We start from the raw sequence: 14,573 nt of genomic DNA, 5'->3' as shown, positions 1-14,573 counted from the left end.
CAGAGCATGCCTCTGTGAGGGCTGGGGCTTGGTGGCAGAGCACTGACCTACTGTGTGCAAGGCCGTGGATTCTATCCCAGAACCACACAACATGAACACACACACACACGCCTTGCTGGTGCCCTGCTAGAATCTCAAAGCCCTAAGTGCTTCGAGTGTGACACGTGACAGTGTCACTGTCTTGTAACAGACCAGTGCTGCACGCAGGCGATGCTGACCAAGGTGCTTTGGATGAACCTAGGCCTCGTCCAGCAGGGAGACTACAGAGCTGCTCTGCAGCCACTTGTGTCAGGTAGGAATGTCATCAGGGTAAACATGAGATTCATAAACCCTCAGCCTACAACAGAGAGGACAGAACTGTGATGGGTGGGCATTGCCAGTTTCCACAAAAAGCTCAGTGAAAGCCCATTTTCATTCACAGAGGAACATTTTGGGATAAAGTTGGGTTTTTATTAGGTTACTGTGGGCAGCTGTGACTCATTGCTAAGCTACAAGAGCCAAATCACTCTGGTTTCAGCTAGAATCTGTTCACACTTTTAAAGCACGCTAATCCACTTAGGCGGCACTTCCAGTTTCTCAGAGTCTAAAGTACAGTGGCCTGCTGGTTGATGTTTCCTTATGGCTTGATGGTTTTCCCAAGATTTAGCAGTGCTACCAAAGACTCCTTTGTGGGCTTGTAATTAACCTAACAGGTCTGGGGAAAGAGAGTCACACACTGTAAGATGTTGTGTAACACTGTGCAGGTACACAGCCAGATGACCTGAGAGGAGCAATGGACAGGCATTTGTTCCCCAGCTCTCTCCACTGCAGCCTGAGCTCGGGCTGCTGCATGTGGTGATGACTCAGACATACTTGGCTTCGCTACCTGCTTTCTGTATCCCACTGCATACTGTGCAGGAACCAGAGCAAATGGAGGTTGAGGAATGAAATTGTGTAATATGTAAAATGACCGCAAAGTGAAAGGCTAACTGTATATATCTTTATTCACAACTTTTTTTAGTCTGGAGAAAAAAGAACAATGAACTGCCAGGTTGCATAAGAAGGGACTGCATGACTGTTGTCTGCAAACATGTACAGAAGAGTCCTAGGGGCTCTTGAGAGCCCCACACCCAAGCCAATGCTGAGGAAAGCCCTTTAGGAACCGGCAGAGGACATATCAAGGCTGCAGGGTAAACAGTGGTGTCTCAGAACCCTGATAAGTTCATTCCTGTGCCTCTGGCTCTGTCCCCAAGTGACACAATAGATTTGTAGTGCACCCTGATATTGGGAAGAGTAAAGACACCGTCTCTAAAAAAGCCAGGGCCAATGTCTGCTCCATTCTCCCTTGGCCTTCAAGGAGCCAGGGCCCAGCACCCAGTGCAGCTATCGCTGAGCTGTGGATACTCATCCACTCGCATCCTCTTCACTGTCACTTGCTGTCGCTAAGCTGTCCAAGGGGTGGCCGGCATGTTCTTGCTGCTCAGAAGAAACTGCTCCAAAGAACATGCAGGAAAACTGGAAGGAAAAACAAAAGCTTACAGTTTATTCCGAAGACAAAGCCTGCTCACTGAAGGCTCCAGGCAAGCCTCTGAGAATGAGGTCAGGTGTTGCCACTGTCTTTGATGGTGGTAAATCATGGACACCATTATCAACTGAACTCATCTAGATTGAGAGCCTCTTCTGACATCATTATCCCAGGACAGGACCTTTAGGAATGGTGGTCCACTGTGATCTTCCCTGGAGCTACAAAACTGTCCACCAGGTGCCTTCTGCAGGGGCGACAGCAGCAGCTTCTGATCCCTCATTCCAGTGAGCCCAAGCTTAGCTGTGGTGAGCAGAACAATAGCCCTACCATGGACTAAACCCTAGAACCCCAGCACACAGGTAGGTAGTGATGAAATCAGGCTGCACAGCTGGTATTAGCAGCCAAGTGGGCTAAAATCTTGACTACCTGGCTTGGGAAATGGAAGGGGACAATGAGCCTAAGAATGGACGAAGGTGCCAGACTCCGGCCATGGCAGAAAGCTCCTGAAAGAAGGCTAAGTGACACCCTGGTGCTTAGCCCTGTGAGAACCATTTCACACCGTGGCCTTTGGAACTAGAGTGCATCTGTGCTGTTCCTGCAGTGAAATCTGTGGTCACCTGTTAAAGAACAGCAATTGCTTTGAACTCAACTGGAAGCAATTTCTATTGATTGACTAAGGTCAAGGTCCTAAGACTAGAGGTGACCCAAGAAGCCTCTTCTGTTGTGTGTTTGGCCCATGCAGTAGCTCTCAGTAATGTTCACTGTACCCTCCGAGGCTGCAAAATTCAGGCTTATCTTGGTGTTTGAGCATTGCCTGGCATTGCTTCAGGCTTGAGCTGAGTGCTGTCTGCCACCTGCCCTTGTTCTTGATGTCTACTTGGACTTAAAATCTTTGACTGGTTGCCAGGGAGTAGTGGTGAACACCTTTAATCCCAGCACTCAGGAGGCAGAGGCAGGTGGACCTCGAGTTCAAGGCCAACCTGGTCTACAGAGTAATTTCTGGGACAGTGAAAGAGCTACAGAGACCCTGTCTCAAAAAAACACAAAAAACAAAAGCTATAGCTAGTTAACCATCCTCCCTACATCAGGCAAGAACCATGCACACACAGGAAAGAAGGCTGACTGGGCTCAGTGGTAGAACAGTCTGCCAATGTGCCAGAGACCTGGGTGAGACTCCTGGCTCTGGGTCACAGGTATGGGATGTGAGGCACAGAGGCATGAGCAGAAACAGTACAAGGGACTGGAGAGATGGCTCAGCAGTTAGAAGGGTTTGCTTCTTTCATAGGACCTGAGTTCAGTTCCCAGAACCCATGCTGGACAGTCTCACAAACTCCCTGTAACTCTAGCTATTGGGTAGCCAACATCTTCTGTCCTCCATGGACACTACACACACATAAAGAAAGCAGTACTTGACCACATCTGGGGTAGGGAGGAAACAGGATGCCTGCCTCTGGCTGCAACTCAGGAGCACATGGCAATCAGGCCATTTCTGTCCGATGTGACTGTGCTGGGGGAACATGAGCAAGAAGACAACTCAGCAAAGTAGACAAAGTCAACATACAGAACAGCTGTGCACACAAATGTTTGCAGTCAGTGCACATTAATAGAAAAAACATTGCCGGGCAGTGGTGGCACATGCTTTTAATCCCAGCACTCAGGAAGCAGAGGCAGGTGGGTCTCTGAGTTTGAGGCCCAGCCTGGTATACAGAGTGAGTTCCAGAACAGGCTCCAAGGCTACAAAGAAACCCTGCCTTGAAAAAACAAAGATAAGAAAAAGAAAAAAATCCCAGCAACAGTCACGTAAACCAAGCTGGCTTCAGAGCAGTATGTGCACCACCACACCTGGCCCATACAGTGCTGGGGATCAAACACAGAACCCAGGGCATCCTAAGCAAGCACTCTATCAACTGAGCTATTACCCACTCCCCCCTTTTTACCCTTTATTTAGAGACAGATTATGATCTTCCTGCCTCACCCTCACAAGTGTGGAATTCCAAGCATATGCTCCATTCCCAGCCAGAAAAACACTTAACGGTATATACTCAGAACCCTATGAGAAGCTAGATGTGTTATCCACTGTCCTAGTTCAGAAGGCTGAGGCATGAGGGTTGGGAGTTTTCATCTGGGCTACACAGTGAGACCTTGTCTTCACTACACCACCTTCCACGGGAACAAACTGGGTGTGGTAGCGCATTCCAGCCCTTGGGAGAGAGAGACAAGAGGTCCATCAAATGCAAAGGAAATTTGAAACAAATCCGGGCAACTTGAGACCCTGTCTCAAGAAAAATTAAAAATAACTTTAAAGTCTTAATTCTAAAATGACCTCAAGGACATAAGTGAGCTTAAAGAGAAAAACATCACTTGGGCCAGGCAGTGCTGGCATGGCTAGGCATTGGTGGCGCACACCTTTAATCCCAGCAGTCAAGAGGCAGAGGCAGGTGGATCTCTGAGTTTGAGGCCAGCCTGGTCTACAGAGAAGAGTTCCAAGATAGATTCCAAAGCTACAGAGAAACCCTGTTTTGAAAAAACAAAAAAACAAAACAAAACAAAAAAAATACTACTTGGTTACAGGTGGATAAGTGAACAGCATAACAGCGCTTTGCCTAAGAGAAATGTAAAAATAGCTCAGATACCAGCAGGTGTTTTTTATGGAGATGGGTGAGTTGTTACTAAAATTTAAATTACAAGTAAATGTTCAAAAGTACAACAAGGTAAGTCTGCAAAAAGCCATTAGGCCACCAAACTAGAAGCCACTGAGGAAGTGGCAGTGAGTATGAGACAAAAGAGCCACAGCAAGTTCAGACACTGGCACAAATATGCCAAGTTTCTAACATGGCAAGGAGACACCAGAACCCTGGGCAAAGGCAGGCTATAATTGTAAAAGTTTAAAGGGGTAGCTGCAAAGCCATTCTGGAAAGACAAAGTTAGAGCGGTAATTTACAGCGTGCATGAAGGAAAGACTCCAGATGGCTCAGAGTAAACATAAGAGGAAAGGAGTGGATTTCTTAACCTGTGTAGGAGAAGCTTTCCAACTGACTCAAAATTATTTGAAATTAGAAAAAAATTACTATGTAAAGAAAAAATGCTTTGCATGGCAAAAATAACAAAAACCAAAATAAGATATGTAGGTGGGTGCACCAAACACTACAGATAGTGACTTAATAAGCCTGTGTATCCAGTGAGCACACAGAGGGGACAGGGCTGTAGACTGCAGCTGGTAAGAGCACTTCTGTTCTTTTCAAGACCCAAGTTTGGTACCCAGAAGCTATTAAGCTTAATTCACAACCAGAGAAGTGTACATTGAAACCATGTGGAGAGAGAGAGGAGAGATGGCTTAGCAGTTATGGGCACTTGCAACCTGATTTCCCCTCCTATAACCTAAGCTGGGTGGCTCACAACTGTCTCAAACTCCAATTCCATGGAGTTACACCTCTGATTCCAGGGTACCACACACATGTGGCAGACACACACACACACACAAAAAAAAAACAAAAGGGTTTTAGTCCCTGAACAAAAGAGCAGGTGTATTTGCAAGTGTGAGGATAGCCTGGTCTATATATCAAGTTCCAGGAAGCCAGAGATATGTAGAGAGACCCTGCCTCAAAGATAGATAGATAGATAGATAGATAGATAGATAGATAGATAGATACATACATACATACATACATACATACATACATACATACATACATAAAACAAAACTGGAGCTAGAGAGAGGACTCTGTAGTTAAGAGCACCAGCTACTCTTGTAGAGAATCCAGATTGAGTTCCCAGCACCTATATACGGCTCACAACCATCAGTAACTCCAGTCCCAAGAGACTCAGCTCCACCTCTCTGGGCACCAGGCACACATGCAGCACACACACTTACACAGGCAAACACTCATACATAAAACCTTTTAAAAGCAAAACAATGCCCAGCAAAATCCCAGCAAAATTCTTCAAAGACCTCTAAAGAATGGTATTCAACTTCATATGGAAAACCAAAAAACCGAGGAGAGCTGAAAAATCCTGTACAATAAAAGAACTTCAGGAGGCATCACAAGCCCTAACTTCAAACTCTACTACAGAGCTACAGTACTGAAAACAGCCTGGTATTGGCATAAAAATAGACAGGAGGACCAATGGAACCAAATCAAAGACTCAAATATTAATCCACACACCTACAATCCAATCACCTGATTTTTGACAAAGAAGCAAAAAATATCAAATGGAAAAATGAAAGCATATTTAACAAGTGGTGCTGGCATAACTGGATATCAACATGTAGAAGAATGAAAATAGACCCATATCTATCACCATGCACAAAACTCAAGTCCAAATGAATCAAAGACCTCAACATAAAGCCAGCCACACTGAACCTATTATAGAAGAGAAAGTGGGAAGTACACTTGAATGCATTGGCACAGGGAACCACTTCCTAAATATAACCCCAGTAGCACAGACACTGAGAGAAACAATTAATATATGGGACCTCCTGAAACTGAGAAGCTTCTGCAAAGCAAAGGACATGATCAACAAGACAAAACGACAGCCTACAGAATGGGAAAAGATCTTCACTAACCCCACAGCAGACAGAGGTCTAATCTCCAAAATATACAAAGAACTTAAGAAATTGGTCACCAAAGGATCACATAATCCAATAAAAAATGGAGAACAGACCTAAACAGAGAACTCTCAACAGAGGAATCTAAAATGGCTGAAAAACACTTAAGGAAATGCAACATCCTTAGTCATCAGAGAAATGCAAATCAAAACAACTCTGAGAGTCCATCTTACACCTGTAAGAATGGCCAAGATCAAACACACTGACGACAACTTATGCTGGAGAGGTTGTGGGGTAAAGGGAACACTTCTGCATTGCTGGTGGGAATGCAAGCTGGTACAACCCCTTTGGATGTCAGTGTGGTGATTTCTCAGAAAATTAGGAAACAACCTTCCTCAAGACCCAGTAATACCACTTTTGGATATATATCCAAAGCATGCTCAATCGTGCCACAAGGACATGTGCTCAACCATGTTCATAGCAGCTTTGTTTGTCATAGCCAGAACCTGGAAACAACCTAAATGCCCCTCGACCGGAGAATGGATAAGATAAATGTGGTACATTTACACAATGGAGTTCTACACAGCAGAAAAAAATAATGACAGCTTGAATTTTGCAGGAAAATGGATGGAGCTAAAAAACATTATTTTGAGTGAGGTAACCCAGACACAGAAAGACAATTATCACATGTACTCACTCATGGGTGGTTTTTAAACATAAAGCAAAGAAAGCCACAATTCCAGAGAACTTAGACAACAATGAGGACACTAAGAGAGACTTACATAGATATAATCTACATGGGAAGTAGAAAGTATAAAAAGATAAGATCTCCTGAGTAAATTGGGAGCATGGGGACCTTGGGGGAGGATTGAAGGGGGAGGGTAGAGGCAGGGAGGGGAGCAGAGAAAAATGTAGCGCTCAATAAATATAAAAAAAACAAAGTTTTTGAACTATAAATTTGGCAATAAGTTTTTCCCCAAGTTTGGCATCACGAGATGTTTGCAGAGTTGAGAAAACACTCATTCCCCTTCACTGCTACAGCAAGCAGACCTCAAACACTATCTGCACAAGGTTGGGCGGTGGTGTCGCAGTCTTTAATCCCAGCGCTTGGGAGGCAGAGGCAGGCAGATCTCTGAGTTTGAGGACAGCCTTGAAACTCTGTCTTGGAAAACACACTTGGGTCAGTTATCACACTTAGAAAGAATTTACCGAGGCCCCACTTCTTTATTTTTTATGTGGGGGCTAGGGAGCAGATTTCAAGACAGAGTTTCTTTGTGTAGCCCTAGCTGTTCCGGACTGGCTTGGTAGAGCAGGCTGACTCACTCTGTAGCCCAGACTGGCCTTGAACTCAGAGATCTCACAGATTCCTTTGCACATAACAGAGCTTCTACACACTCACCAATATTCTTTACTATGATGACTGTGTCACTGATGCACTACATGGTTGTGAGCCACGATGTGGTTGCTGGGAATTGAACTCAGGACCTTTGGAAGAGCAGGAGAAGCTCTTAACCTCTGAGCCATCTCTCCAGCCCCTGATGCACTACATGGAACAGGCCTGACTCTGCAGATTGTTATTGAGTCAGCAGATAGACCAGTTCCCCTATAGAAACACTGTAGTGCAAACCACTCAGAACTATTCAGTTATTTGTGTAAGAAACTGAAGATCCTCCTGCTCCTGCCTCCTTGTGCTTGTGATAGCTTTTGTAATTACAGAATTCTAGGGGACTATACATGGCCATGTAGAACGGTCGAGCTAACCCACAGGGAAGATGTCCCAGCTGCTGTGCAGAAAGCAGTGTTTTCCAGTTGTGTTAAGTGCAGGAAGCAGCATTTGTATATGAAAATATGTGCAGCTGCTCATTTGTTCGAGAAAGAAAACAAAGTGCTTGGTGCACAAACATGAGAACCTGAATATGGATCCCAGCACCAGCGTCAGAATCTGGGTAATATCACCTGTCCAGGGCTGGGGGTGAGCACAGGCCAATCCCTGGAGCTCACTGGTCAGCCAGCCTAGCTGAAGGAATGAACTACAGGTTCACTGAGATACCTTGTTTCAAAAAATAAAGAAGGATTGCAGTGAAATGCCTCAGTGGGCAAAGTCTGGATCACAGGCTGTACAGTGAAGCTCCTGCAGAGACTAGAAGAAGGTGTAGGATTCCCTGGAGCTGGACTTACAGGGAATTGTGAGATACCCAACTTGGGTGCCTGGAAACTCTTTGCAAGAGCATCAAGCACATTTAATCACTTAACCATCTCTCCAGCCCCCCACGAGTATATTTTTAATTTAAAAAAGTCACCCAGCATCGACTTTGGGCCTCCATGTGTAGTTACATACACAGGTGTACACACAACTCAACAGACATAATACTATACATATACAATACCATTTTTTAAATTGGTGAATCCAGCAATATACAGTTAGTAAGGGGATTTGCTGTCAAGCTAATGACTGTGATTTGAGCCCAGGGACCCACAGAGTAGGAGAGAATTGACCAGAAAGTTATTCTCAGACCACCACTCATGTGCTGTGACCTGTGTGTGTGGCACACATTCACATATACACAAATTTCCATTGGAAATAAAATGATCAAAGACCTTAATGTAAATGGAAACAAATTAGAAGATAATACAGACAAAGCAGTTACAGGAACAGCTAAGAGCTTTGTGGAAAGGACGCCAATAGCTCAGGTAAGAATACTAAGAACTGGGGCTGGAGAGATGGCTCAGTGGTTAAGAGCATTGCCTGCTCTTCCAAAGGTCCTGAGTTCAATTCCCAGTAACCACATGGTGGCTCACAACCATCTGTAATGAGGTCTGGTGCCCTCTTCTCGCCTGTAGGCATACAGACAGAATATTGTATACATAATAAATAAATAAAAATAAAAAAGAATACTAAGAACTGACTGCTGGCATTGCATGAAGTTAAGAAGCTCCTGCACAGCAGAAGGAACAGTGAGTGAACACCCTGCAGAATGGGTAAAATCTTTGCTAGCTACGCATCTGACAATATCATTATCTACAATGTATAAAGAACTCAAAAAGAATGGAGGGAGGCAGGAAAGCAGGGAGGCAGAGAGAGAGACAGAGAGAAGAGGAGATCCAAAATCAAACAAGGGACTGGCAAGATGGTTCAGCAGGTAAAGGCAATTGACTGCCAAGCCTGATGAAGCAGGTTCAGTCCCCGGAACCCACATGGCAGAAGGAGAGAACTGACTCCTGCAAGTTGTCCTCTGACCGTTACATGTACATGCATACATGTGTGCACAACACACATACACATATGTGAAAACAGAAACCTCGGGGGCTGGAGAGGGGGCTCAGTGGTTAAGAGCATTGTTGCTTTTACAGAGAACACAGCTTCAGTTCCCAGAACCTGTTACTCCTGCTCCATGTGATCTGATGTCCTCTTCTAGCCTCCATGGACGCTGGACACATTGGTGCACATACGTACATGGAGACACACACATACACATAAATCTAAAACACAGAACTCACAAATAAATGCCAGCAAGAATATTGGCAAATAGGAACTATTACACACTGCTGGTAGAAATGTAAATTTATCCTCGCCTCATGGAAATCAGTACAGAAACATGAATGTACTATGCTGAGCATGGTGGCACAGCTGTGATTAGTACTTGGGAGGCAGGTCAGGAGGATCAGGACTTCAAGGCTACCCTTGAGTACACAGTTCAAGCCCAGTGAGATCTCATCTTGTAGTGATATTCTGGGTTTTTTTTGTTTGTATGTTTGTTGTTGTGGGTTTTTTGGGGGGGGCAGTTGTTTTTTGTTGTTTTTGGTGTTGTTTTTTTGAGACAGGGTTTCACTGTAGCTTTGAAGCCTGTCCTAGAACTAGCTGTTGTAGACTATGCTGGCCTCAAACTCACAGAGATCCACCTGCCTCTGCCTCCTCAGTGCTGGAATTAAAGGCATACATCACCACCCAGGTTTGTTTTGTGCTTTAACAAATAAAGCTCGGGGGCTGGAGAGATGGCTCAGAGGTTAAGAGCATTGCCTGCTCTTCCAAAGGTCCTGAGTTCAATTCCCAGCAACCACATGGTGGCTCACAACCATCTGTAATGGGGTCTGGTGCCCTCTTCAGGCCTGCAGGCGTACACGCAGACAGAATATTGTATACATAATAAATAAATAAATATTTAAAAAAAAAATAAAGCTCGCCTGAAGATCAGAGTACAGAGCTAAACCACTAGAGGACAGTGGCACACCCCTTTAATCCCAAGAGACAGAGGCAGAGGGATTTCTGTTAGTTCAAGGCCACCCTGGGTTACACAAGATTGAATCTGTCTAAAAGAAAAACAGAGCTCACGCAAAGGTGATCCCAGCACTAGGGAGGTGGAGACAGGAGTGATATGGCTGGCAGGAGGACAGAGGAGCCCAGGGCAGTCTGTGGGTGCAGTCTGAGGAGGTAGTCTGGACTTTGGTCTGAGCATTTTTTGGTAGACGTAAGAACGCTCTAGTGGCTCGCCACACTGCTTCTCTGATCTCTCAGCTTTCACTCCCTAATATATGGCTCCGGGTTTTTATTATTAAGATCAATTAGAATTTGTGCTACACTGTCTGAACACCAAAAAGAGCCAGGTGTGGTGGCATATGCCTGTAATCCTAGCACTTTCGAGGGAGAGACAAAAGTATCACAAGTTTAAGGCCATCCTTGGCTATGTAAGTAGCTAAAGGCCAGCATGGGTTACTTGAGATTCTCTCCAAAACAAAAGCCCTAGAAATTCTGTCACATATGATGCCTCAGCCATATGACTTCTGGGTACTTGTGAGTGTATAACCATAGGAGCTTTAACATGTCCCAGAGACACCCGCACATCCATTTTATTGCGCTGCTTTGCAATAACCACCTTATATAATCAGCCTGGCTGTGCATCATCAGATAAGTGGATAAAGAAACTGTGGTCCATCTATGCAATGGATTTTTAAAATTTATTTATTATGTATATAGTGTTCTGTGCACCAGATCTCATTATAGATGGGTGTGAGCCATCATGTGGTTGCTGGGAATTGAACTCAGGACCTCTAGAACAGCAGTCAGTTCTCTTAACCTCTAAGCCATCTCTCTAGCCCTATGCAATGGATTTTATTCAGCCATAAAGAAGAATGGAATGACATAATCTGCTAGACAATGGATGAAAATGGAGGTCATCATAGCAAGTAAAAAAAGCTGGACTCAGAAGTGTAAGTATTGCATGTTTTCACTTGTGGATCATACATGTACAAATATATTATACCATATATACGATCATATATGACACAGATGTAAAAAGCAAAAGGGATGCTAGATGAAGGGAGACTAGCAGAAGGGCAAGAGGGGAGGGTGGAGTGTCTTCATGAAACAGGTGGCCTGACTAGGGCGACATCAGAGGGATGCTGTGAACTGGGCTGACCAGCCTGCCTCAGCACTGCTCTCCTACCTTCCTGAGGTGTGACGGGCCTGGCCCCTCCTCCATGTCGCTGACCACACTTTCAGGCACTTCGGAGATGTTGTCCTGGTTGGTGCTGGCTCTCTTGGTCTCTGTTGCAGAGCTGCTGTCCAGAGGCTCCTTGGGAAACAACCTTTTGGGGGCTGCTCGAGAGATGCTCTCTGGGGTCTGGCTAGCTTGGCTTTTACCCACCTGGGCATTTGACTGTGTGGGGTCTGACCTGGAGTATTAAGAGGGATTAGTTTGAGTTGTTTAGTGGGAAATACATTTTTATGTAACTAAGAGAGCATGTTAGATGAGAACTGTGAATTAAGTAACTGAAGTATTTGTTGGAAATTAAGATTAATGTGTACAGTCATTTAGAAATGCCCTGTACAGGCTGGGTGGTGGTGGCCTGCGCCTTTAAATCCCAGCACTTGGGGAACAGAGACAAGCAGGTCGCTGTGAGTTCAAGGCCAGCCTGGTGTACAAAGCAAGTCCCAGGACAGCCAGGGCTACATAGAGAAACCCTGCCTCAAAAAAACCAATAAATAAATAAAAAGATAACTGTGAGACAGTCGTGATAACACAAGCCTTTAATCCCAACACTGGGGAGGAACAGGCAGGTGGATCTCTGAGAGTTCAAGGCCAACTAAGTCAACACAGTGAGTTCTAGGACAGCAGCACTACATAGAGACTCTATCTCAAAAGACAATTCTGGTCTTTTTCGTTCACTTGTTCCAACATAAAGGGTAAAGCCTTCACTATGCAAGTGTGAGGCCCTGTGTTTGGATCCTCAGGACCTATTTAAAGCTGGACTCAGTAGTATGCATCTGTAATCCCAATGTCGTATGTCAGGGACGTCACAGATGTGTGGTGGCACACGTGCCATGCTGCGGGAGGACCTTCCGCTCCTTCAGCCAATAGCTGCTGAAATACCAGCCCACTGGGGCGTGGTCTATTTATCTTTAAAAAAGAGTGGCGAGTCTCGGCCTGCTCTCTTGATTCCAGCGCTTGGTTCCTGCTCTTGCTCTGACGGTTGGTGCTTTGTGAGTTTTACCCCCAAAATAAATACCCCTTTAAATACTAACTGGTGTGGGATTGTTCTGCGCATTAGTGCCATCCCCCAGACATTCCACCAGAGAGAGAAGAAGCCTGCAGCCTCACCTTCTTTGTACCTGGGAAAGACACAGTGACTGTGGTGAAGACACTCTGCTTGGCTGATCCGCTAACGTGGCCAGGATAAAGTTCGCCTCCAAGAGCATGTCGTCAATACTCAAAACCACGGGTCTAGAAGGACAATCGGCACAAAGCATGTCATTTCTGACGCTGTCAGGCATACATCAGCAAGTACCAGCAGTTTAGGGAGAGAGTCAGCAGGTGCTGCTTCCATATCTTCACAGGTCAGCTTCCTAAGGAAGCCCTCAGCACCCCCAGGGAGATGATCTGATTCAGCTTTACTTCTGAACTACACTAAAGGCTTACACACAGAATCCATGTGCTTGAGCCATGCATAATTTCCTACTTAGACAATTTTGTCAGGAGACAAATGTTTCATGTCATAGAACAATTATCTATTTCAGTCAAAGTACCAAATTTCTTAACTTTTGCTTTCTTGAGACAAGGTCCCATAGCACTTGCTGGCCTCAGACTCACTGTGTGACCAAAGCTGACCTTGAACTCCTGATCCCACAGCCTCCACCTCCTACATGCCAGGACTGCGACTGCAGACCTGCAGACGCATGCTACCACATCTGGCTGCATTACCAGTTTCAAAGCACCGTGTTATAGCATCTTTCAAACTCTTAGTCTGACAAATGTTGCTAGTCAAGTTCAAAGAGTACTGGGGTGTAACATCAGCTTCACCATGCTCCAAAGGCTTTTGTTACGGGAACAAAAGGGAAGAGACAGGGTTCTTGGGGACCTACTTCCCAGGAAAGTCAAAGTAGATGGATATAGGAGCATGCATCACTTCTGAAAAGGCGAGGATCCCCTGCAGGGAGAGGAGAAGAAAGTGGAATCACTCCTTTAGCACTAATGAAAACTTGAGTTTGACTTCAGCAGTAGTGTCTTCTTACCTTTAGTTCTCTAAAGCAAAATGTTACTTCAGTATCGAGTCCAACTTGAAAGAAGTCAAACTCTTCAGGGCCAAAGGACATCTCACTGTACACAGAACTGCTTAAATCTGTTTAATGTCAGGAAATAAAGGTTAAAGCTGGACTAGAGACATGTGTTAACGTTTGCACAAACATGAAACCCTGAGTTAAACATAGTCAAGGAGTTTTTGTTTCTCCTTAAAGGTGGGGTTAAAGCACCCTGCCCCACGAATCTCTGAAGCCTGTGACTGGTCTAATCCACAGGGAAAGGAAGAGGAAGCCACGCCCTGTGTGCTGTCTTTAGGTATTTGGATGCTTCCAGCCTGAACTGTCTAACCACAGCTGCATGAGGCCCTGAGTGGCAACTGCCCAGCTGAGTCCCATTAGCCTGCAGAGTCCTGAGGGGTAAGAAAGGGCTGTCCCAGCTACTATGTTTTGAGATGACTTTCTGTCACCAATAAATAACCAGAACACCATAAAAACAAACATTTTTTTTATAAAGTTTTTAGTGAGGCAGCCTCACATGTAGCCTAGGTTGGCTCCAAAATCATTATATGACCTAAGGTGACCTTGAATTCCTAATCCTCCCTGCCTGCCTCCACCTCCCAAGTGCTGAAATTACAGGCCTGGGCCATGATACATGCTGGAGCTAACTCATTCTTAAAGGGATTACCATAAATATAGTTTACATGTAAAAACAAGTTACAGCTTATTAGCGAACTATATCCCATATTGTTTTAAAATGTTAAAAATTTAAAACCTCTCAAAAATTTTTACAAAATGAATGGAAAGATTAAAGGCAATCAGACTAAATTATAAAATCATGGATTAAAAAGTAAATTTAGGGTTCAAGGCCAGCTTAGGCAATTTAGTCATGCCCTGTCTCAAAATAATAGCTAAAAAGATGGCTAGAAGCCAGGCATGATAACTCACACCTATAATCTAGCATTTAGAAAGCTGAGGCAGAAGGACTACCACCAGTTCAAGGCCAGTGAGCT

General features: G+C 44.8%; 1 protein-coding gene across 2 annotated transcripts in view; it reads right to left on the bottom strand.

Moving 5' to 3' along the window:
• Positions 1–1,010: 1,010 nt before the first annotated feature.
• The window catches only part of Rad9b (RAD9 checkpoint clamp component B), a 34,072-nt gene continuing 20,509 nt past the window's right edge, over positions 1,011–14,573 (bottom strand). For both annotated transcript variants that reach the window (XM_075957490.1, XM_075957480.1), the window contains 5 exons: positions 13,558–13,664; positions 13,408–13,472; positions 12,647–12,769; positions 11,492–11,720; positions 1,011–1,494 (listed from right to left, as the gene is read on the bottom strand). In XM_075957490.1, the coding sequence (XP_075813605.1) occupies positions 1,384–1,494; positions 11,492–11,720; positions 12,647–12,769; positions 13,408–13,472; positions 13,558–13,664 (635 nt within the window). In that variant the 3' untranslated portion in view covers positions 1,011–1,383. The remainder of the gene's footprint in view (positions 1,495–11,491; positions 11,721–12,646; positions 12,770–13,407; positions 13,473–13,557; positions 13,665–14,573) is intronic.

This window comes from Microtus pennsylvanicus, chromosome 1 (genome assembly GCF_037038515.1).
Source record: "Microtus pennsylvanicus isolate mMicPen1 chromosome 1, mMicPen1.hap1, whole genome shotgun sequence".
Lineage (NCBI taxonomy): Eukaryota > Metazoa > Chordata > Mammalia > Rodentia > Cricetidae > Microtus > Microtus pennsylvanicus.
Note: the sequence above shows the minus strand (reverse complement) of the source record. Positions and strands in the feature narration are given on the sequence as shown.